General features: G+C 36.2%; 3 protein-coding genes across 4 annotated transcripts; all 3 read right to left on the reverse strand.

The window, feature by feature from the left end:
• Nucleotides 1-1,890: 1,890 nt before the first annotated feature.
• On the reverse strand, nt 1,891-2,850 carry LOC139017725 (olfactory receptor 10Q1-like). Its single transcript, XM_070426325.1, has one exon. The coding sequence runs from the start codon at nt 2,848-2,850 to the stop codon at nt 1,891-1,893; it is 960 nt and encodes a 319-aa protein (XP_070282426.1).
• Nucleotides 2,851-11,062: 8,212 nt separating this feature from the next.
• LOC139017957 (olfactory receptor 5B12-like) lies at nt 11,063-12,016 on the reverse strand. The gene has a single exon (XM_070426578.1). The coding sequence runs from the start codon at nt 12,014-12,016 to the stop codon at nt 11,063-11,065; it is 954 nt and encodes a 317-aa protein (XP_070282679.1).
• Nucleotides 12,017-17,192: 5,176 nt separating this feature from the next.
• LOC139017958 (olfactory receptor 5B3-like) lies at nt 17,193-19,452 on the reverse strand. Of its 2 annotated transcripts, XM_070426579.1 has the most exons (2): nt 18,527-19,449; nt 17,193-17,196 (listed from the first exon to the last, which is right to left on the reverse strand). In XM_070426579.1, exons 1-2 carry the CDS (start codon nt 19,447-19,449, stop codon nt 17,193-17,195), a joined length of 927 nt encoding a protein of 308 aa, XP_070282680.1. The 2 variants fall into 2 exon arrangements, with proteins under 2 accessions (XP_070282680.1, XP_070282681.1); XM_070426580.1 differs by lacking the exon at nt 17,193-17,196 and having other exon boundaries at nt 18,514-19,452.
• Nucleotides 19,453-21,810: the final 2,358 nt, after the last annotated feature.

A 21,810-nucleotide genomic window follows, 5' to 3' on the forward strand; every position in this document is an offset into this window, starting at 1 on the left:
TATGGATGCCATGTAATCAGTGGAGTTTTTAGCTTAGATTCATCTTACAGAATTCTGCATAATTGCACTTACCCTGGATGTAGATTTACCTTCCCTGCACACAAAGCTTCTGCCAAAACTACAGACTTACAGAATGTTTTGTTAGTCATGGTATTCCATAAAGCACTATTTATGCTTAAGGAACTCACTTCATAGCAAATGAAGTACATAAATGAGTTCATACTCATGGAATTCACTGGTCTTAGCATATTCACCATCCTGAAGCCATCTGGCTCAATGGAATCGGTGAATGGCCCTTTGAAGACTGCTAAAATGCTGTAACCTTAGGGAATGAAGAATTGGGTCACATCACCAGGCAAAGAACCTTAATAAGCTGTGGAACTTCCTGAGGACAAAGAGAATATGGAATGGGCATTGGAAAAAGAGATTATAAATACCAGTTTTGACCATATGAGCAGTTGCAGAAATGAAGACTAAATGTTACATGCATTTCTTTATTTTCATAAAAATGTTTTTACGTATGTATATGTTTTCTTCCCTCTCTTATCCTCCTACTGTATAACATAATATATATTGACTTTGCATTATAGTATTTAAGTATTAACTCTACAGCATAGCATTTAAGTTACAGAATATAAAGTAGAAGGGTGAACATCACCCAAGGACTTTGCATACTCTTCTGGGAATAGGGTTAATATTTTCTGAGTTATACGTAGGATAATTATACCAGGTTAGGCAGAAGTATGACTTTGTTATTGTCTTGATTAGAGATTAAATATGGTTTATGATTATGGATGCCAAGCTGACAAAGGGTAGATTATGATGGTTAATTTTATGTCAACTTGCTAGGCTATATATGGTGCCCAGTTGTTTAGTAAAACACCTGTCAAAATGCTGCTGTCAAGGTGGTTTTTGGATGTGATTAACATATAAATCAGTAGACTTCGTGTAAAGCAGTCTACCAACACAATGTGCATGGGCCTTATCTTTTAGGTCTCAAGAGAAAAAAACAAGATACCCAGAAACAGAAGGGATTTCTCTTCCAGAATGCCTTTGGACTTAAGACTGCAGCATTGATGCCTGCTGGAATTTCCAGCCTGCTAACCTGGGCTGGATATTTTTGACTTGCCAGACTCCATAATCACATGAGCCCAATCCATACTATAAATCTCTCCCTTTGCATCTGTACATCCTGTTGGCTCTGTTTCTCTGGAGATCCCTGACTAATGCACAGGATGACCTCTATAAAGTGTGACCATGGCACTTAATGACCCACTCTTATTTTCTGACAACTTAGGAGTCTTAGGTTAGAAATCTGGCATTTTCCCTCAACACATATTAACTCTGAGAGCAAATGGACTGCTCCACCATTTCCGACCTACTTGCACATGCCTGCATTAAATGTGAGAGCATAGATTAGACCAGCACACAGGGACCATTGTTACATGCAAAAGAGGTTCAATGAAAGAAACAGGTAAATTGACCAGATGGTCATTTGTCACCCTTTAAAGGCAAATATAAGAATAAGGCACATTAGATTGAGTGAAATGTCTTTAATGAACATTTCTCATCCAAATCAGAGTTCAAGGACTCAATTAATACCATTGCTTCTCAGGAGGAAACTTTAAAAGTAATGAAGTTGCTTCAGAGGAAATGTAAATTTTTAGTTTGGGGCTAAGTGAACAATAGCAGCCTCTAGTATTCCTGTTTAGTTTTCAGAGATTTAAAGTTCAGAGAACCTTAAAAAAAAAAAAAAAGGAGAGAGCAAACTATAGCAACTACATGTATTAGGAAAAATTAATTAATGTAAATCAAAATTGTGGGGAAATAAATGTAACTATGGCATTTGTATGTAAGAGTTTCATTGTCACATCCTTAAATTCTAACTCTTCAGAGAGCTTCAGCTGTTCCTTTGCTACTGATGGCCTTTTTCAGGGCAACTTTGACATCCTTGTTCCTAAGGGTGTAAATCAGGGGGTTGAGTAAGGGGGTGACAAAGGTGTAAATGAGGGCAAATTGGCGGTCCTCGTCCACGGAAGAACTAGATTGAGGACGCAGGTAGACCAAGGCACAGAAGCCATACTGTAGCAAGACCACGGTGAGGTGGGAAGAGCAGGTGGAGAAGGCCCGGCGGCGGCCCTCAGCAGAACGGATGCGCAGGATAGCCATGGTGATGAACACATAGGAGACATAAATAAGGATGAAAGGGACAGTTAGCACGAGGATGCTCACGACATAGAGGACGGCCTGGTGCACACGGATGTCAGCACAGGCCAGCCTCAGGACCGGAGGCACATCACAGAGGAAGTGGTTGATTTCCTGGAGGTGTCCACAGAAGGGCAAGGTGAAGATTAAGGATGTGAGCTGCAGGGACAGGTAGAGCGCCAGACCCACAGCACAGCACACCATCTGGATGCACAGCTTCTGGGTCATGATGAGGGTGTAGTGCAGTGGGTGGCAGATGGCCACATAGCGATCATATGCCATGATTGCCAAGAGAAAACAGTCAGCCCCACCAAGAGTGAGAAAAAAGAACATTTGGGCCCCGCAGCCAGCCAGAGAAATGGGCTTCCGGGCTCCAAAGATGTTGGAAAGCATCAAGGGCACCACCACGGTGGTGTAGCTGACCTCTATGAAGGACAAGTTGGACAGGAAGAAATACATTGGGGTGCGCAGGGAGCTGTGTGTGCACACCGCCCAGATGATGGCTGTGTTGCCACAAAGGATCATCAGGTAGAGGAGGAGGAAGAGGACGAAGAGAAGGGCCTGGAATTCAGGGACAGCAGTGAATACTCGGAACACAAACTCAGTGGGGCCGGACTGGTTGAGGACAGGGCTCCTAGCAAACATGTCTCCTGCAAAAGAGAACAGAAAGTGCTGAATCTTCCTTTGCTGTGTTCATCTATTGCCTGAGGAAAATAAAGATTTTTACATTTTGTTTCTGATATGGAAATTGCCTTATTGTGGTTGAGATTCTAATTGTAATAAAATATATGAATAATAATCCTTAGAATGATTCATATGTATGTTCCTGAAGAAAAAAAGACCTAAAATAACTTTAAACATCAGACATTCAATATTCTTCCATAGGTGCTAGCTCTTTGATTTCGTAAAAGATTCATATATATATATATATATGTATATATATATATATAATTGTAGACATTTATTTTATAGATTACGTTTTGAATTATGAAAATCTTCATGTTATTCTGGATGTTTTGGTCTCATAGAGGACCGGGAACATATCTTTATTCCAAGGTGCCACTTATATTTGACATATACCACATATATTTTCCCTTACTGAAGTATTTTCTGTAAGATTTCAATTGTCAACCCAAATTTTAGAGTTCAAATATACTGTCAGGTAAGCATTGGATATATGGTGGGTAGAGACAAGAGTGGAGCTAGCTGAGATAAGGAAAGATGATATGGAAACTAGAAATTTCCTAGAAGGGAAAAAAGAAAAGTAACCATTTTTCACAAAGTCACCACTTTCTGATAGATTTGTATTTAAAAAATGTTTTTTATGATAAAAAAAATTCAGGAGCTGATGGACCACTATTCAAAATGTTTTAAGGAAAAAAAAAGTCCTGATTAAGAGATTCTATCCAATCCAGTTGTCATCCATGTATTATAACATAAAAAACTTTTTAAAAAATTGTAATAGTCCTGGAATTATATTGTCTACATCCATGCTGAAACATTAACTCAATAACTCAAATAATTAGTTTTTTTAAATAAAAATAAAAATTAATTGTTGGATATTTTGTGATACAAAAGAGAAGTTGTGAGAAATAAAACACAGTAAAACACAGTTATGTCTAAATAAATATTTCAAATATTGTTTTAAAAAGAACAGAAATTTCAAATAGAATTCTTGAAAAACTTATTATGGAAAATAATTTTAAAAATATATTTTTATTTATTTCATAAGAGAAGGAAAAGGGATAGAGATATAGAAATATTAATGATGAGAGAGAATCATTGATCTGCTGCCTCCTGCACACTTCACACCGGGGATTGAGCCCAAAACTCGGGGATGTGCCCTGACCGGGAAGCCAACCGTGACCTCCTGGTTCATAGGTTGATGCTCAACCACTGAGCCACCCTGGTCGGGCTAATATTAAACTAGATCTACAATCATAACTTATATAAAAATATGATAAATGGATAATAGAAGGGCAAGATAGGTAATATTGTGCTAGTTTCCTCAAACTACATAAATAATAATTCAGTATAAACCAAATTATTATTTAGATGTGAATACTTCACTTTTTTAATTTTTATATTCTTTAACATTTAATGTTAATCACTTTAAGCACAAAGAGAATGTATTTTTCCAAATGTATATCATATAAATATCTTTCCCAAAAATTAAAGAGAAAAAACACAAGAGAATGAAGTTATAGTTTAAAAAAAAAGAACAAAATGAATAAACAAAATAGAACAAAAATCTTTGTTTTTTTATTAAATTTATGAGATGACATTGGATAATAAGATTGTGCACCCTTTGATAGCTTAGTTAGTCACATGAAAAAAACAAATATTTTTTTTATTTAAAAAGATTTTAAAAAAATCAAATTCAAGGCCACTAGCCAAATAATTGAAGTTATCCTAGAAAGGTGCTAATAATTAAGTTATATGACTATTTTGGCCAGACCCCAACTTCTTGTTTTATTATTTTTATTATTTTAGTTTTTAATTTAGAACTTTGCTTAAATTGTCTTTATTTATTCATATTAAATTTATTGGGGTGACATTGGTTAATAAAATTATATAGGTTTCAGGTGTACAATTCTGTAATACATCATCTGTATATTGTATTGTGTGTTCACCACCCCGAGTCAAGCATCCTTCCATCACCAGTTATCTCTCCTATACTCTCTTTTACTTCCACCCACCAACCTTTCCCTCTGGTAATCCCATACTGTTTTCTGTCTATGAGGTCTTCTTTTTCCTTTCCTTTTCCTTTTCCCTTTCCTTTCTTTTCCTTTCCTTTCCTTTCCTTTCCTTTCCTTTCCTTTCCTTTCCTTTCCTTTCCTTTCCTTTCCTTTCTTTTCTTTTCTTTTCTTTTCCTTTCTTGCTTAATCTCTTCACCTTCTTACCCAGTCTCCCAGGCCCCCTCCCTTCTGACAATTGTCAGAAGCAGGATAAAACATATCAGTTAGGACAATTAATATAGATTGACATATACCTCTACTAAAATATAAAGTCTTTGTTCAGATTGAGTTAAAAAACAAAGATATTTTTAAGAGGCAAAAAATACAGTGTCATATAAAAACTATTACTCCTTTTATCCAAACATTTTCTGGAAATTCTAGAACATAAAATAAACCATGATTACCAACCAAAAAAGATGAGACAACTAATTGCTCCTATGAAAGCCCCAAGGCAGCCAACTGAGAAGTTTTTAGAAATAACAAGGAACATTTTTAAGAAGACCAATAGTTAACTAATTTGTTTTAACCACCTTGTTTTCTTTCCCTTTATAAACTACCCTGTGGGTGTCCACTCCACACTGAACTCCTCTACATCTGGATTCTTGTATTTCTTCCAGTTGAGGTTTCTGCTTACCAAGTCAATTGTGTTTGTTGATGCACCTGATATTATTAAAGTTACTAGAAGTGTATAAAATATGGAATTGTGAATGTGAAAAAAATTTTCAATGCCAATTAATGTTAATGTTTTGGAAATATTTGATAACAGTGAGTTGCAAACAAATAATAATTTACTGATCAATTTGCTAAGATAGACAGAACTGCTATATATGTTTGAGGGAAAAATCATAAAAAATGATGTAGCATATATTTTTTCACAAATGTCTTTACATATTTATTCTATGTTAAAGACATTGATATTGCAAATTGAGGCAATGATTTGTGAGTATGGTTCATGCAAGAAACAATTCAGTTTGCAATAATCCATCAACAAAAAGCACACACAGACCTGGCTGGTATGGATCAATTGGTTGAGCATCATCCCATGAATCAAAAGGTCATGGTTTGATTCCAAGTCAAGGCACATGCCTGGACTGTGGACTCGATCCAGGGTGTGCAGGAGGCAGCTAATAGATGTTTCCCTCTCATCAATGATTTTATCTCTCTCTTCATTTCTCTGACATAAATAAAAACATATTAAAAATAAAAGAAAAAAGCACACAGAAAAAGTTTGGTGAAATATCAGAAGTCTGGAGGTAAAATGTGCAAATATATGTTTTAATTTGAATGAAGATTTTAAGGAATACATACAGTTTAAAATTAATTTTCTTATAACTGCCTTTTTAATTAACCAGTCAAGCACTGGATCTAATTGCTTTGGATGAAAGGGCTTTTACTTTACATAAAACACAATAGTTTTTTTCCATACAAGCAATAACTACTTAGAACACTCAAAACCCAATAGTCACACAAATATAAGATCAATATATGTAATATAGTAGCAAGACAAATTTAAGACATGTAATATTAAAACAAATTTATGATGATCATTATGGCTTTTTAAAAAATGGGAATTAAAAATAAAGTAAAAAAATGGGAACACTTATTTTTATATTCTTAGCTCAAGAGCCATACAAAAAGAGTCTGAATTTGGTCTGCAAGTCTTGTTTGACTTCCCTTGCTCTGAAGTATTTTACACAGTAAGTTAAGATCAATTAGGAAAAGAATAACCAATTAATTTTTGAAAGAGCTCTGAAGATGATTTCTTACCTCTTTGTAATTTACTTCATTCTATCAGCCATCAAAGAAAATTCATACAGACAAAACAATTTTTTTTGAAATGCTAACAGTTTCTGCCACAGATGATTAAGGGAGCTCTCCTGATGTGCTCTCTGGCCCTATGTATCCTGTTCTTTAAGGATGAAATGAAATAAGAATACATGGGCTTCAGATGTGCACAATCCCCTAGAAATAAAAAGTGGCAGGTAGGTGATGTCCTCGTAATATTTAAATGTGGGTGGGAAAGAGTGTGCCGGAGTTCAGGAAATGAGTCAAATGTTAGAATGTTTTCCTTAGTATAGGACAAAAATAAAGAGGGATAGCAAGAAATCATCCTATGCCAGAATCTTGCATGGGAGGACCAGGCTCATCTTTTGCATTCTCCTTGTTATTCTTGCGACCATTCTTGCCTGATTTAGCCAGACAGTTCAGTGACCTATAGCATGTCTTAAAATAATGGGTCCCAAAGAGGAGGAGTTTCCCCAATGGTCTTTCTTAAAACAAATCCAACTAAAATCATATTTGGAAAAAAATTCCTGAGTTGATCAACTGTGGCAAAGTTAATAGGCAAGTTTCCACGTGTTGTTCACAAATAACTGCTGTCTAGGGACACAGGATAATGTCCTCCTTCCTATCTATACTGATAGGGACCTCTGGATGTTATGTTCTGGCAAACCTAACCAGTGAAATGTTCATGACAAGTCAGGGCTCACAGAAAGCCTAAAGTGCACTAAAATGAGCCCACTTAAGAAAATTAGAGAAAAAAAAAAAAAAAAGAAAATTAGAGGTGTCATAAATGATTGGATTAGATGATGTTCATGGTCCCTTTTAACCTCAAAACTCTGTATTGTAATTTCTACTTCCTTTCTCTTAGATTGGACTTATGTCCCATTTATCACTTTTAGCTTTCTGTTTCCCCTGTCAGTCATATTTATATTTCTTTCTGCTGAACCCTGCCCTAATCCTACTAATTTCTATGATGATAACTGTATTTTTAACTCTCACCCAACCAGGTTGTTTTATTTACTCTTCTTTTATTTACTTCCCTTCAATTTCATGTAATGTTTTACCCCTGATTCTAACAGAATTTCTATTTTCAACCTCTCCATTTAATCCTGTAATTTCTTGAAAACCTTTCATCTAAGGATTATCAGAGGTTTTTATGTATTAGTCTACATATATATTATATAACAACAACAACAACAGCACATTAACTTGACTATTTATTTATTTATTTACTTAAATATATTTTATTGATTTTATTGAGAGGAAGGGAGAGGGATTGAGAGTTAGAAACATCAATAAGAGAGAAACATCAATCAGCTGCCTCCTGCACACCCCCTACTGTGGATGTGCCTGCAACCAAGGTACATGCCCTTGACCCAAATCAAACCTGGAACCCTCCAGTTCGCAGGCCGACGCTCTACCCACTGAGCCAAACCGGTTAGGGCTTGACTATTTTTTTATTACAGTGGTCAATTGAAAGAGCCTTCCTTTGACTTAGGAACAATATTATATGACTCATCTATGAAGCAAGTGCACAGAGATTAAGCACATTAATGGAACCACAGTTCCTTCAAAATAATAGATACTTTACAATATCCCTAATTCTTTAAACATGACATAATTATGTCCACCAGCAATTACAAGGACCAAATTGTCTTATTTGGTAGTGTGAAATTTACCTATGGTCAGTGATCTATACTAAATAGCCCAGAATGTGTAGTATTTATGATAGACCAAAATTCACTGTTAGCACTCTAGAGAAATTTTGAACCATAAAACTAGGTAAAATCCTCTTGAAAGTGAGATGTGTGGTATTTGACCCTCCTAAAAGTCAATGTTCATTGAGCATGTGAATTTTCCAGTTTAGTTTCTTTATCTAGGTGAAGCTCCTCTTCATGCAGTACAAACTTCTAGAAAACAGAAATGACAAGTCTTTCCAGATAACATGGGCTTTGTTGTAAGTAGTGGCAGTAAAAGAGAACCTAAGGGGTCCAACCCATTTATATACTTCTGATGGTCTCAAAAACCTATGTGACCTAATGTGCTCCTATAGTTGTTAGGTGGTGAGTAATGGAGAGTCTTCAGAATATCAACATTAAAGGAGATTTTAAAACTTTCAAGAAAGATGCTAGATCAATATTATTTCAATTTTTTCATGTCTCTTTCAGACTTTCTAATGCTTTCGTAACAAAGATGTCCTGATAAGACTAATTGTCCTTCACATATGTAATAATATATATATATATATATATATATATATATATATATATATATATATATATATAATTTAAAAAAGGCTAGTGGTTCTTGATAAAAGAGATTTTAAAAATATGCCCACTACAGTATGTTATAGGGTCAAACAATTGTTAGCTGAACTAAAATTTTAGGCTAGTGTACCTAGGTTGCATGAGTCTGGTGGTTCTCAATGCTTTATTATCACCAGGAGGACTTGTTAAAACACAAATATCTGGGCTGTACTCCTAGAGTTTCTGATTCTATAGGTCTGGGTGGAAGAGTTCCTATAATTAATATTTATGAAAAATTCCAGGAGATGCTGATGCTGTTGGTCTTTTAATAATGCCCTTGATCCACTGCTCTAGGATAACAGTTCTCAAAGTGTGGTCTCCACACCAACTCCATCTGGAATGCAGGGGAAGTTTAAGCATTAGACAGTCTTCCTTACCCAGACTCTCTTATATGAACTTTATCTATTAGAACTCAGGTAAGGAGTAGGTATGGATATATTTTTGCCTTCTGAACTGTGTTTTTTAATCTCTGAAATTCAGAAACCAAATAAATTTTGCTTATATTATATCCCTCAACATCCAAAGTCACCATTGGCATTCTTGCTATCTCAGCTAATGAGTGATAATTATATAGATTTCTGGGCTCCGCCATGGTATACCAAATTAGATTATTTGAAATTAGATTTTAGGATTCTGCATGTCGATGGTCTCAACATAATTCTTAAGAGCATGAATGTTGGAGAACCAAGCTTCTATGCTATGTAATAAGAATCATGGAGGCAGTGCCCTTGGTGGTCCTGGATCTGTCTCTTGCTTCAACAGTATTTGGATGGAACAGACCCAGGGGCACCACTTCTTCCAGGCTCCTACCACTTTCCTGCGTCTTATCCAGTCACCACCTTCAGAAACACCTCCAGAAACAGCCAACACACCGGTTTTTTTTCTGCTTAACTCCTTATTGCTGAACAACCATGAGCTCCCAAATTCATCAGAATTATTCCACCCGGGTGGAGGTTTTGGTCAACTGCCTGGCCAACCTGCATCTGCAGGTCTCCTACACCTACCTCTCTCTGGGCTTCTATTTTGACCTTGACAATGTGGTTCTCGAGGGTGTAGGCCACTTCTTTTGAGAGTTGGCGGAGAAGTGCGATGGCGCTGAGCATCTCCTAAAGTTGCAAAACAAGTGTGGTGGCTGCATTCTCTTCCAGGACGTGCTGAAATCTTCCCAAGATAAGTGGGCAAAACTCAGGACTCCAGGAAAGCCGCCCTGGCCTTGGAGAAGAACCTGAACCAGGCCCTTTTGGAGCTGCATGCCCTGGGTTCTACCCGTGCAGACCCTTATCTCTGTGACTTCCTGGAGAACCACTTCCTGGGTGAGGAAGTGAAACTGATCAAGAAGATGGCTGACCACCTGACAAACATCTGCAGGTTGGCAGGCCCCCAGGCTGGGCTGGGGGAGTATCTCTTGGAAAGGCTCACCCTCAAGCACGACTAGGAGCCTGTGGAGCCCAGAGGCCTTTCAGAGGCCCCTCTGCATTCCTCTGATGTCTCTGGCTTTTACTTGAGCCTCTTCCTGAAACTACTAGTCACTCTTTTAACCACCCTGGAACCCTCTCCCATGCATTGGACCAAATGAAACAAATAAAGCTTTTTGCAGAAAAAAAAAAGAATCATGAAGTTCTTTTGAATTTTAGTAATTGAAAATATAACTGTGATGTCATATACTTAGGAGGTTTACCTACAAAGCAATTCAGACTAATAGAGTGATATAGGGTGAGATTTGATAATATCTAGGATTATAATCTTGATCTTAAGTTAGGAGTAATATTGTATTTCTGGGAAAATGCATCCAACATTTCTCCTACTTAGTCATATTCCCAAAACATGAATAAAATCAATCTCATTTGGAGGAAACTGCTCAGAAAAATTGAAGAAAAAAAAATATACTGTCTCATCCAGCTTTATTTGTGAAACAAGGAAATAAAGGCTTACTTCTCTTTTAAAAAAATAAGAAATAATATAAATTCAAAAAAATATTTATAGATACTAGAAATCTATTAGAAGTTTCAATGGTTTGCATGCCATTTCTAGTTAGTAGGCCAAGCCCAATGCAGACTTTGCTTTTCCAATCACTTTCTTGAATGCACTCTTGACCTCTTTGTTTCTTAGGCTATAGACCAGAGGGTTCAGCATGGGGATGATCATGGTGTAGAATATGGATGCCATTTTGTCTGTGTCCATGGAATGACTAGAATTTGGCTGTAAGTACATGAACATGATTGTCCCATAGAAAATGGAAACAGTTGTTAGGTGGGACACACAGGTGGAGAAGGCTTTCTTCTGTCCCTCAGTTGAGTGCATCCTCAGGATAGCAATAAAAATGAACAGGTAAGAGTTCAAGATAACCAAGAGAGTAAAAAAGACATTGAACGCCGCCAATGTGAAGAGTACAGTCTCATTTGTGTTAATATCAGAACAAGAGAGAGCCAGCAATGGAGGAATATCACAGAAAAAGTGATTAACAATATTGGAATGACAGAAGGAGAGGTGGAAAGTGAAGACAACATGGATGCAAGATTCCAAGAGTCCACAGATGTAGGGTCCCGTGACCAGTAAGACACACACAGTATTTGTCATAGTGGTGGTATAATGCAGGGGTTTACATACTGCTACATGGCGGTCAAAGGCCATTGAGGCCAGGAGGAAACTTTCAGTGGTGGCAAAAGCTGCAAAGAAAAACATCTGGGAAGCACATGCATTGTATGATATGATCTTATCTCCTGTGAGAAACCCCATGATTACCTTGGGAGTGACAGCTGAGGCATAAACACAGTCAACCAGGGAGAGGTTACTGAGAAAAAAGTACATGGGAGTGTGGAGTTGAGAGTCCAACATAATCAACATGATCATCCCCAGGTTTCCAACCAGAGTGATAAGGTAGATGAGAGAGAAGATTATGAAGAGTGGGATCTGCATCTCTAGGGTATCTGTTAACCCCACAAGAATAAACTCAGTCACCTCTGAAATGTTCTCCATTGAAGTCATTCGGAAAACATCATGAGAAGCATCTATGATGAAATGAGTGAACACAAGATAATGCTACTTGATGAGTATCATGAGAATTGAACAGAATCTCTTGTCAGATTCCTGTCAAGGTCAGGAGCCTGTGTGCAAGAAATGGAACTAAATGGTGGTTTGTGGTGGGTTGAGTGAAGTGGTTCATCTAGAAGATGTGTGGAAGGACACTGGAATGTCCCTGTTACTGGGGCCACCATATTATGACTCTGATGCACATTTCAGCTTACTAGCTATCTGGTATACTCTATTACATCAAACCACAGAACTTTTTTTCACTGCTTGCCATATCTTTCAAGCACCTTGTCTAAGATATACATAGAAAGCTTGAAGAACAGAAATTAAAATATAAGAAACATTTTGTCAGTCATTGGTATATGATGCTGATAAGCCCTGTCAAACACATTTCCCATTTCTGAGCGATATCTCACAAGCTTGCTGATAATAGCTGAAGATACACAGTAATTTGGAGCCCTGCTTTAGGGACACCTACACTTTTATATCTAGTTCACCGGGGCTACTACTACTGCTGCTGCTATTAGACAAGGCAGAAGAAACATCATGAATAAAAGCACGAGTGGTAAACACAATTGTGTAAACAGGCAATTATAAGCAGATAGGTATTGATAATTAGTAAAATACATGGCACAGTCAAAAATCTCAATTAGGGTTTAATGTGAAAAAGTAATTGGTAGAAACAAGAGAAGTAGAATTGAGCCCTGAAAGAGAGAAAAAAATGTGTCAGATTATAGGTATATTACAATCATTTAGAAGAGCCCAAGATGACTGTTTACAAGTATAATACAAGAATATACTTTTTCCCAGTTGTACTGATGTGTCATTCACTCAAGAGCAATTTAGATGGAATGCTGCCTTGGAAATATGACTTACACTCTGTGAATCTGTTTCATTGTCTATGAAGTACCCAGTTCATGTAATACCCAATGTATTATTATACAGAGCTGAAAACATGAAATTAAATGATATGTGCAGCCCTCCTAACACAATGTCTGGCACATAGAGTGCTAGTTCTCTCTTCTTCTCATTCTCCTACTCACTAATTTTGCACATAAACCAGCTCTATACCAGGAGCTTGTGTTACGTGATTCCTGACTTTTTAAGGGAGTAGATATATGTTAACCCCCCAAAGAGATGTGCTACAATAAAAGTGTGTGTAAATGTTACAAAATGATCATAAAAGTAACCAGAATATTCCAGGACACCCTACTGACAATGAGGTTACCTCCCCTGAGACTGGTTTAATAATTCTTACATGTCTGTGCTTGCTAGAGTTGCCAGAGTTGGTCCAAATGCATAAACATGTGAATCTGATTTAATTTCTTTTTGGAAAAGTTAATTTCTGTATTCTACTGATGAACCAAGAATAGGCAATGTATTAACTAAATTTATTATCTATACTATTTGTAGGTGCAAAGGGACACAAAACAACTCCTTTTGACCCAGAAAGTATCAATCTTATGGGCAGGATTATACTATAAACACAAGGCCAATTTTAATTCTAGTTTTATTGATAATCAGCTAGAAGTAGGTCTGCCACTTGGTCAGAAGTTACTTCACAAGAAGTTAATTAATAAATGAATTCATAAGCTCCTCTATATCCTTCATTGACTGCTATCTTGCTCTGATGTGAAAATGAATATGAAAATTCGTTGACAAGCATAAAAGATACATTTTACATAATTTGGAAATTAACTCCTTATCTGATGTATCATTGGCAAATATGTTCTCCCATATAATGGATTTCCTTTTCATTTTGTTGATGATTTCCTTTGCTGTGCAGAAGCTTTTTAGTTTGATGTAATAATTTTTTAAAAGATACTAGCATTTTAAAAATCAGGCAATCTAGGCCATTACTTTCATAGTCTATCTCATCTCTTCTTGGTTACTGCAAGAGACTTAGCCAACAATATTGACTATTCAAATTTTGATGTTCCTAAAGAAAATGGCTTTACATTTGAGATCCCCAAATAGATGTTGAAAGTTTTATGACCTCTGACATTCAGAAAGAGAGGTGGTATTTGCACTACTTTAACTATGGCACATTCTAAATTTTTTAAAAAATCAGGAGGTGGAATATCCCTTTGGAGTCTAACCATCACCCCAGTCATTTATATAAGACATCTGATGGTAATGAGCATGGAGATCTGGATGCTGTAAAGCAGCATATAGAGTGGAAAGAACAGCATATTAGGAGTGACAAGATGACTAGCTATGGTCTAGCCATTTAACCTTTCCTGGGATATATTTCCCTCATTTGCAAAATAAAAACTGTTGGCTCTTTTAGAACCCTTTCCCATCCTAATTGGCTATGATTGTATGTTTTCTTCATATTTACCTTTGTCGTAGGAACAGACAAATGCAGGTACAAAGGAGGGAGTATGAAAAACCTTCATGACCAGATTATAGACCAGAAGTCTGCACCCAGGAACACTCCTTCCCCACCGGTGGAGCTCTATGTAGTGGAATATAACTCAGGAGTGTGCTCTTGTAAATATCAAGGCAGAGATGACCTATCACACAAATCTCAGGGGAAGCATTTAGTGTCATGCAAGTGGGTATCTCAGGAGGCTCCCAATTCCGGATTGGCCCTCCTAACCTGACTGGAGATATCCGAGGATAAGTGTGTTTTTTTAGCTGAGAGGACATGGGAGGGGAGAGGGAAGCTTAGAGGGAAGACCCTCCACTCATCAAATCAGCAGTGCTACAGCCAGTTTAGGCCACAAAAATTAAAACTCACTAGAATCTCTGGTTTAGGTGATGTTAGGACCTGATGCAAGCTTTCTCACACCTACTTCTTTCTTAAAAGCCTAGAAATCTCTACAGAAAATTTAAAAAGCAAAATATAGCCATTTGTTTTACCTCTACAGACCTGGTCTTGGGATGTTTGGTGGGATTATTTTCTGTATTTTTAGAACTAAGGGAATGGATCCATTCATTCCTTTAATTTCTGACATCTGGCTTCCAGAACTGTGAGAAATAAATCCATGTTATTTTAAACTCTCAAGTGCATGGTAATCTATTACAGAAGCCATGGCAAACTAATACAAAATCTTTGCAGTATTAAAAACTGAAGTTTTGGTCTAATTTGTCACTGTAGAATGACCTAACAGGTTTTGTTGTCTGTTTTGTTTTGTTTTTTTACAAACAAATGAAGAGTCTTTTGCTTTACTTTCCATTATCATTTATTCATTCATCAAAATCTTTTACTGAGCCCTAACTTTTTTCTAGACATGAGTTTTTATTAGGGTACAAGTCAGAATTTGTATTCATAGAACTTTTATTTTTCCCGGGAACACAAACTAAAAAAATAAACACATGCAAATATAGATACACAATTATACATTTTGACCAAAATATGAAGGAATGATTGATAGAGTCAATATTGAGGAATTTGGCCAGTGTAAGTTTGTTCATTAACTGAATCACCATTTCATTAGACTCTCATGAGTTTTTCTATGTAATCAACATTTGACTAAATTCTGAGAATACAGACCTAAATGAGATGATGTCATTGATCTTAACGAATTCCCTATTCAGTAGTACAGTAGCTATATGTTTAATAAACCAATATGATTAATAAAATTTTTAATAGTTATGTAGAGAAAAGTGACAATATAGAGAGAGAAATGAAAAAAGATAGGGAATGAAATGGAAAGAAAAGGAAATTAAATTTTTGAGCAACTATTCTGTTTAAGCATTGTGCTATGTTTTGGCTTCATCAGTATATAATTTTGTGAGGTAGGCATTATTTTCCCTCATTGAAGCTCAGAACATTTAATTAACTTGCCCTGTATCAAAAAGCTGTATTTTTAGAACTTGGAATAGAATTCAGGTTGAAATATTTTCTGTCTCCAAGACCTGTGCTAATTTTATTTGTGCCAGCCATTTCAGTTATGATTTGGAGGTTGGTTGAGGATTCACAAATAAACCGTTGTGGTAGTAAGTTGTGTTAGAATAGTGTGACAGTTTTTCCCATTACATAGTCTCTCACTACTGACTTATTCCCAACAACATATAGATGGACTTATGAAAAACTTTCTTATTAGTTAGTGCAAATAATACTAGATGTCATACAAGCAAATTCCAATATTTTAATGCCAAGGTCACATAGGTTGTTTATTAGTTATTCTATGGGTGACTCTGGACCGAGGCTTTTTCTATTTAGAGGTTTTGCCATTCTCATGGTTTGAATCCTCTCTGGCCAAATGATGACAGAGAATAAGAGTGAGTTGAAGATCACCTGGAACATTTCACGAGAACACTGAAAGCACACGAATTATACACATTTAATTAACAAGAACACAATCACATGGTCTCAATGAACTTCACAAAGGGTGAGAAATTGAACCTAGCTCTGTGTTCAGGTGTGAAAAGGAAATAGTTTGGAAAACAATTAACCTGTCTTTTCTATTGTACTGCTTCGATTGGCAAATATCTGTTTTACATTTCCTCCATACAGAGGTCATATTAGTCAACTCCATTAGGGAGACAACCCAAAATTCCATTAATCATTACAGAAGTTTCACATCCAGGCTATTGAATAGGTTAAACTATCCTCTCCATCTAGTCAAGATATGGCTCTTTATGTCTAGCAACTCATGAACTAAAAAGAAAACTTAGTTCATTCTACATGCACACCCAGTAAATAAATAATGTTGGGCCAGTGTAAAGATGAATACAAAAAATAAACTTCTCATTCATAACAGAAAATACACACTAGCCAATTTAGAAATCTTGCTGAATTGACATTAGAAAGGCCCATCAAACCTGACCGTGGGAGATATTTCTCTATGAGACTTACTTTCTCTGGGTATAACTCAATTTTCTACTGTTCTCCTTGGACCTTTGTTCCAACCACTTGAATACTTTTTTTTCTGATTCATTATTCTTCATTATCACTTTTAAAACATACCAAACACATAACCATGTCCCACACAAAATTAACAGATTGATTCTTCAGTAACTTGTGACAAAGGAAACTATCTTTAGTCCCTTTCATTTCAGTGGAGTTCAAGAGTGTTAGAAAAGAGAGTAAGTTTATTGAGTAACATGAATAAATACCGAGTCATTGTATGATTGGCAAGAGTTTTATTAAGATACGTTTTTTGAAAGTGAAAGAGATGTTCTAACTGGTCTCCGGCACCTTTGTCAATCATTGGTTGGCTGCAAGTGGGCAGGTAAATAGTATGGAGAATTTCAAAAGAGGAAGAGCTATTTAGTATTGGGGTGGAAAGTTTATTGAGACTACTAATTTCATGCAAGAAGTTGGGGTCATTATCAAGTGAATATTGGTGGTATTTCCCCTTAAAGCATATAGAGTTTTTGCAGCTTACTTCTCTCCATATAGTTTAGAATTTCTGGAGTTCTTCCAATGCAAATTAAAATTATTTTTATATGGAGGCTCAAAGATTTATTTCTAATGAAAAACCAGATTAAGCTAATACTCAAAGGGACCTCCTACTCAAGTTGAGGGAAATAGATGAACAAGTGAATAAATGAATTCTAGAGCTGAATGTTGATGATAACGATGAAGAATAGAGCAGGCTTAGGGAAAAATAAAATCCATGGGATGGGAGTGACTGTTTTATAAATTAGTTCATGACAGGTCTATACAACCTCCCTGAATAGGTAACATTTAACCAGCCATCGGAAATGAGTGTGGCAATATTCTATGTAGAGGAAACAGCAAATACAAAGAAGCTCAAATAAGGGCAAGGTTGGAGCTGCCCAATATTGCTAGAAACCAGGGTGAATGAAGGAGGATGAATGGTAGGAAAGTGATAAGACATGATATAGTTTAACAAAAGTATGAATGAATGGCATTAACCATTTTAAGAAAAGAAATGATTATTAATGCCAGTGCAATTTTAAAAAAGTAAAGAATTGGTATTCAAAAAATTAAGGTAAAAATGATTTAACCATCTCTCCCTTTTTTATTAAAAATTTTTAATGTTGACATTATTGCAGATATCCCTCTCCTCCCCACCCCCCATTTGCCCATCTCCATCCACCCCTGTCTTTCTTTTCCTTGGCCTTCACCAACTATTGTCCGTGTCCATGGGGTATACATATATGTTTGTTAGATAATCCCTTCACCTTCTTTATTGCTTTTATTTGAATATGGCTATTTACCTGTGAAAACTTTCACATGCATATGCTTTTTCTCCCCAAATCACTCAGTAATGACTGAAGCATTAATTTATTAAGCTGTTATAATTATTTAGCTCTGGAAAAAATGTGCCAATTAAAACATATACAATAAACTTCATTTAAAACCATTATTATTTTTGATGCATTTTAAATAATTGGGACTATTTCTTAACTAAAGAAATAAATAACATCAGACAAACCTTTTGTTCTAATATCCCAAATGGTCATTAACATTTGAGTTATTGCATGGAAAAAATCTAAGAAGGATGAAATAACTTTGTAGATTCTATGCATTATTATGAAACAGACAATTTTGCCTTCTCAACAACCTTCTTAAATGCACTCTTGACCTCTTTGTTCCTCAGGCTGTAGACCAGAGGGTTCAGCATGGGGATGACCATAGAGTAGAACACAGATGCGATTCTGCCTGTGTCCATGGAATGACTGGAACTTGGCTGTAAGTACATAAAGATGACAGTCCCATAAAATATGGAAACTGTAATAAGGTGAGAAGCACAGGTAGACAAAGCCTTCTGATATCTCTGTCTTGAGTGCATCTTTGAAATAGTAATAAATATAAAGAGATAGGAAATCGAGATAACAAAAAGTGCAAGAAAGACATTAAAACTTGAAATAAGAATAAGAATCAGTTCACCGATATGTTTACCAGAGCAAGTCAGAATCATGACTGCTGGAACATCACAAAAAAAGTGCTGGATCACATTGGACAAACAAAAAGAGAGGCAGAATGTGTCTCCAACATTAATAGAAGCATTCAGAAAGCCAAGGGTATAGCAGCCTATGGCCATACAAGCACACACAACTGTTGTCATGGTGGTGGTGTAATGTAGGGGTTTACACACTGCTGCGTAGCGATCATAGGCCATTGAGGCCAAGAGGTAATTTTCCACAGTGGCAAAGACTATAAAAAAGAACATCTGAGTAGCACAGGCATTGTAGGAGATGACTTTGTCTCCTGTTAGAAACCCAGCCATCACCTTTGGAGTTATTGTTGAGGAGTAACACAAATCCACCAGAGACAGGTTACAGAGGAAAAAGTACATAGGAGTGTGGAGACGAGAGTCCAGAAGGATCAACATGATTATCCCCAGGTTCCCAATCACAGTGTTGAGGTAGATGAGGGTGAACATTATAAAGAGGGGGACCTGCAGTTCTGGGGCATTGGTTAGTCCTAGCAGGATGAATTCTCTCACCTCTGTATTGTTCTCCATGGATGTGATTTGAGAGTTCATGAGATGCTCTATAGCAAAGAGAAGTAAAGGAACACATTAATCAGCAAAAAACAAAACAAAACAAAATGGTTGCATAGAACTGAAATGTAGAAGTATTATTTTATTAAATAAATAATTTGTTTTTCAATATTCTTCATTTCTAAAGCATGGGCATGACAACACAATTTAGCAATAGCTTATCTAAACAGTAGATAAGGGGAAGCAAGGTCTTTGCAGATCAATTTCACAACATCTTGATTTTGTATATGAATAAAGTGAATTGTCCAAGTTCACATGCCTAGAATGAATTTGTCTCATAAATCAAATAGTTTTCTAACAGCTTATACTTACACTGTAGTGCTCACATGCCAGGTGTATTGTGTATATATTCATTTAATCCTCTCATTGATTAATCAGATTGATTAGTTATTTTTTCCATTTATATATTTAATAACTTGGCAACAAAGAGATTGAGTACTTTATTCAAGATTACACAGGATTAATGGACCAAGCCAAGCTTTAGACTCAATCAGAGTAGTTCCCAACTTAAATGATATTAATGAAATTGAATTAAATTTAATTTCATTCAATTTATTTAGATGTTTCTATTGTAACTAACTTAATTCATAGAGTAGCATAGTCAAGTAATACACAAATAAGTAGTAGATTCAGTGGACTAAATTCAGCATTAGAGGCATGCACGACCAACAAAGCCAATTCCAAAGAGAAGGTATAGCATTGGGTGTAAAAGCTTTGGCTCTGAGAAAAATATGTGTATGTATTCATATATCAGCCCTACCATTTACAACCTGAAAAACATTTGTCTTATGTTAAAAAATCTTTAACTTTCATGGCTTAAAGTCTTTTTGTAAGTAAGCTTTTACTGAGTCAAAATACTAGCCAAAAAAAGACTGGTCTTGAGGCATGGAGTCTAAGCCCTCAGTAGCATGGCAAGGTACAAAAGACAGTGTGTCCATTGTCCCAGAGTTTTGTATGTACGTATGTGTTTTTATACATCAAGTAGGCGGAAGGGGGGGAAAGAGAGAGTCTGACAGGATTTACATTATCTATAGGCAAAGGAGTTGAAGAAGGTGAGGTGGGACCAGCTCTGGGATAGGCACAGGTCTGCATAAAGAAATGTCCACTCCTGTGGATTGGTTGTAGGCAGCAGCCAGAAATCCCCCATGTGAACAACAAGCAGAGGTTCCTGGAGTAAACTGGTGCTTAACTAAAATAATCTTCAGAGATTCATCTGAAATTTCAAAGTCAATAGAAGGAATGTGAGCAGTTGTTTGCCAATGGGCCAGCAGCCATTAACAGACTAACAAGTTAGTAGTCTCACTCTTTGGACACTGCAATTTAATTTAGAACATCTCAGAAGTTTCTTCTTGTCACTTAATTTCACTAATTTTACCCACCAGCAAAATGGAGGTGGTGTTGAGATATACTTCAAGGAATTATTATAAGAGTTGAAAGAAATGATGCATGAAAACAGCACAATGTGGGTGTTAAGCACAATCCTGATGAGTACTGGCTATAATATTATTAACATAGAACCATGGTCCCTATGCTGGTTTAGGTCAGTTAGGTGACAGATGCAGATGGTAGGTTTGAAGTGTGGTAGCCCTAATTTTTGAATTGCCTTTTCAATACCTCCCACTCAGATATTGTGTCCCCCACCCATGTATTTTTTACTCTGTTGTCCTTTTGAATGATAGCATAGGAATCTTCAAGTCCTCTTTTTCTTTCTTTTTTATTCCTATTATTTTAAATTTTATTGGGGTGATATTAGTCTACATAAACATGTGGATTGCTAATTTACAAAATCTGTATATAGGACCATGTGCCCACCACCCAAAGTCAAATCTTCTCCTGTCACCTTATATTAGGAACCACTTCTCCCATTCCCCTCCCTCTGGGAACCACCACACTGCTGTTTGTGTACATAGGTTTCAGTTTTATATTCCACATATTAGTTAAATCATATAGTTCTTAGCTTTCTCTTTTTTACTTATTTAACTTTGCATAATGTTCTCAAGGTCTTCTTTTTCTTAATATTTTTTTTATATCCACATTTAGATTGTATTGAAGGATTTCCCTTCTTACACTCATTCTTACTGTCATTCATATGAACACTTAGCTGGATTGCAGATATTGAAGTATTGAGGAGTGAAAATTTGTGGTCTGAGAGTTGATACTAATCTGAAGATCTATTAATGAGAAAGCACAAATCTTTGTGTTTTTAGTTGAAGTCCTTTGAAAGATATCCATTCTTGGTAATCACTCTCCTCTACCACCTTTCTCCTGGCCCCTAAACACATTATTTTTTATTTGTATTTCTCAACACCTCACCCACATAAT

Source organism: Myotis yumanensis, unplaced genomic scaffold (genome assembly GCF_028538775.1).
Source record: "Myotis yumanensis isolate MYYU_CA2020_CCGP unplaced genomic scaffold, mMyoYum1.0.hap1 SCAF_10, whole genome shotgun sequence".
In the NCBI taxonomy this organism is placed as follows: domain Eukaryota; kingdom Metazoa; phylum Chordata; class Mammalia; order Chiroptera; family Vespertilionidae; genus Myotis; species Myotis yumanensis.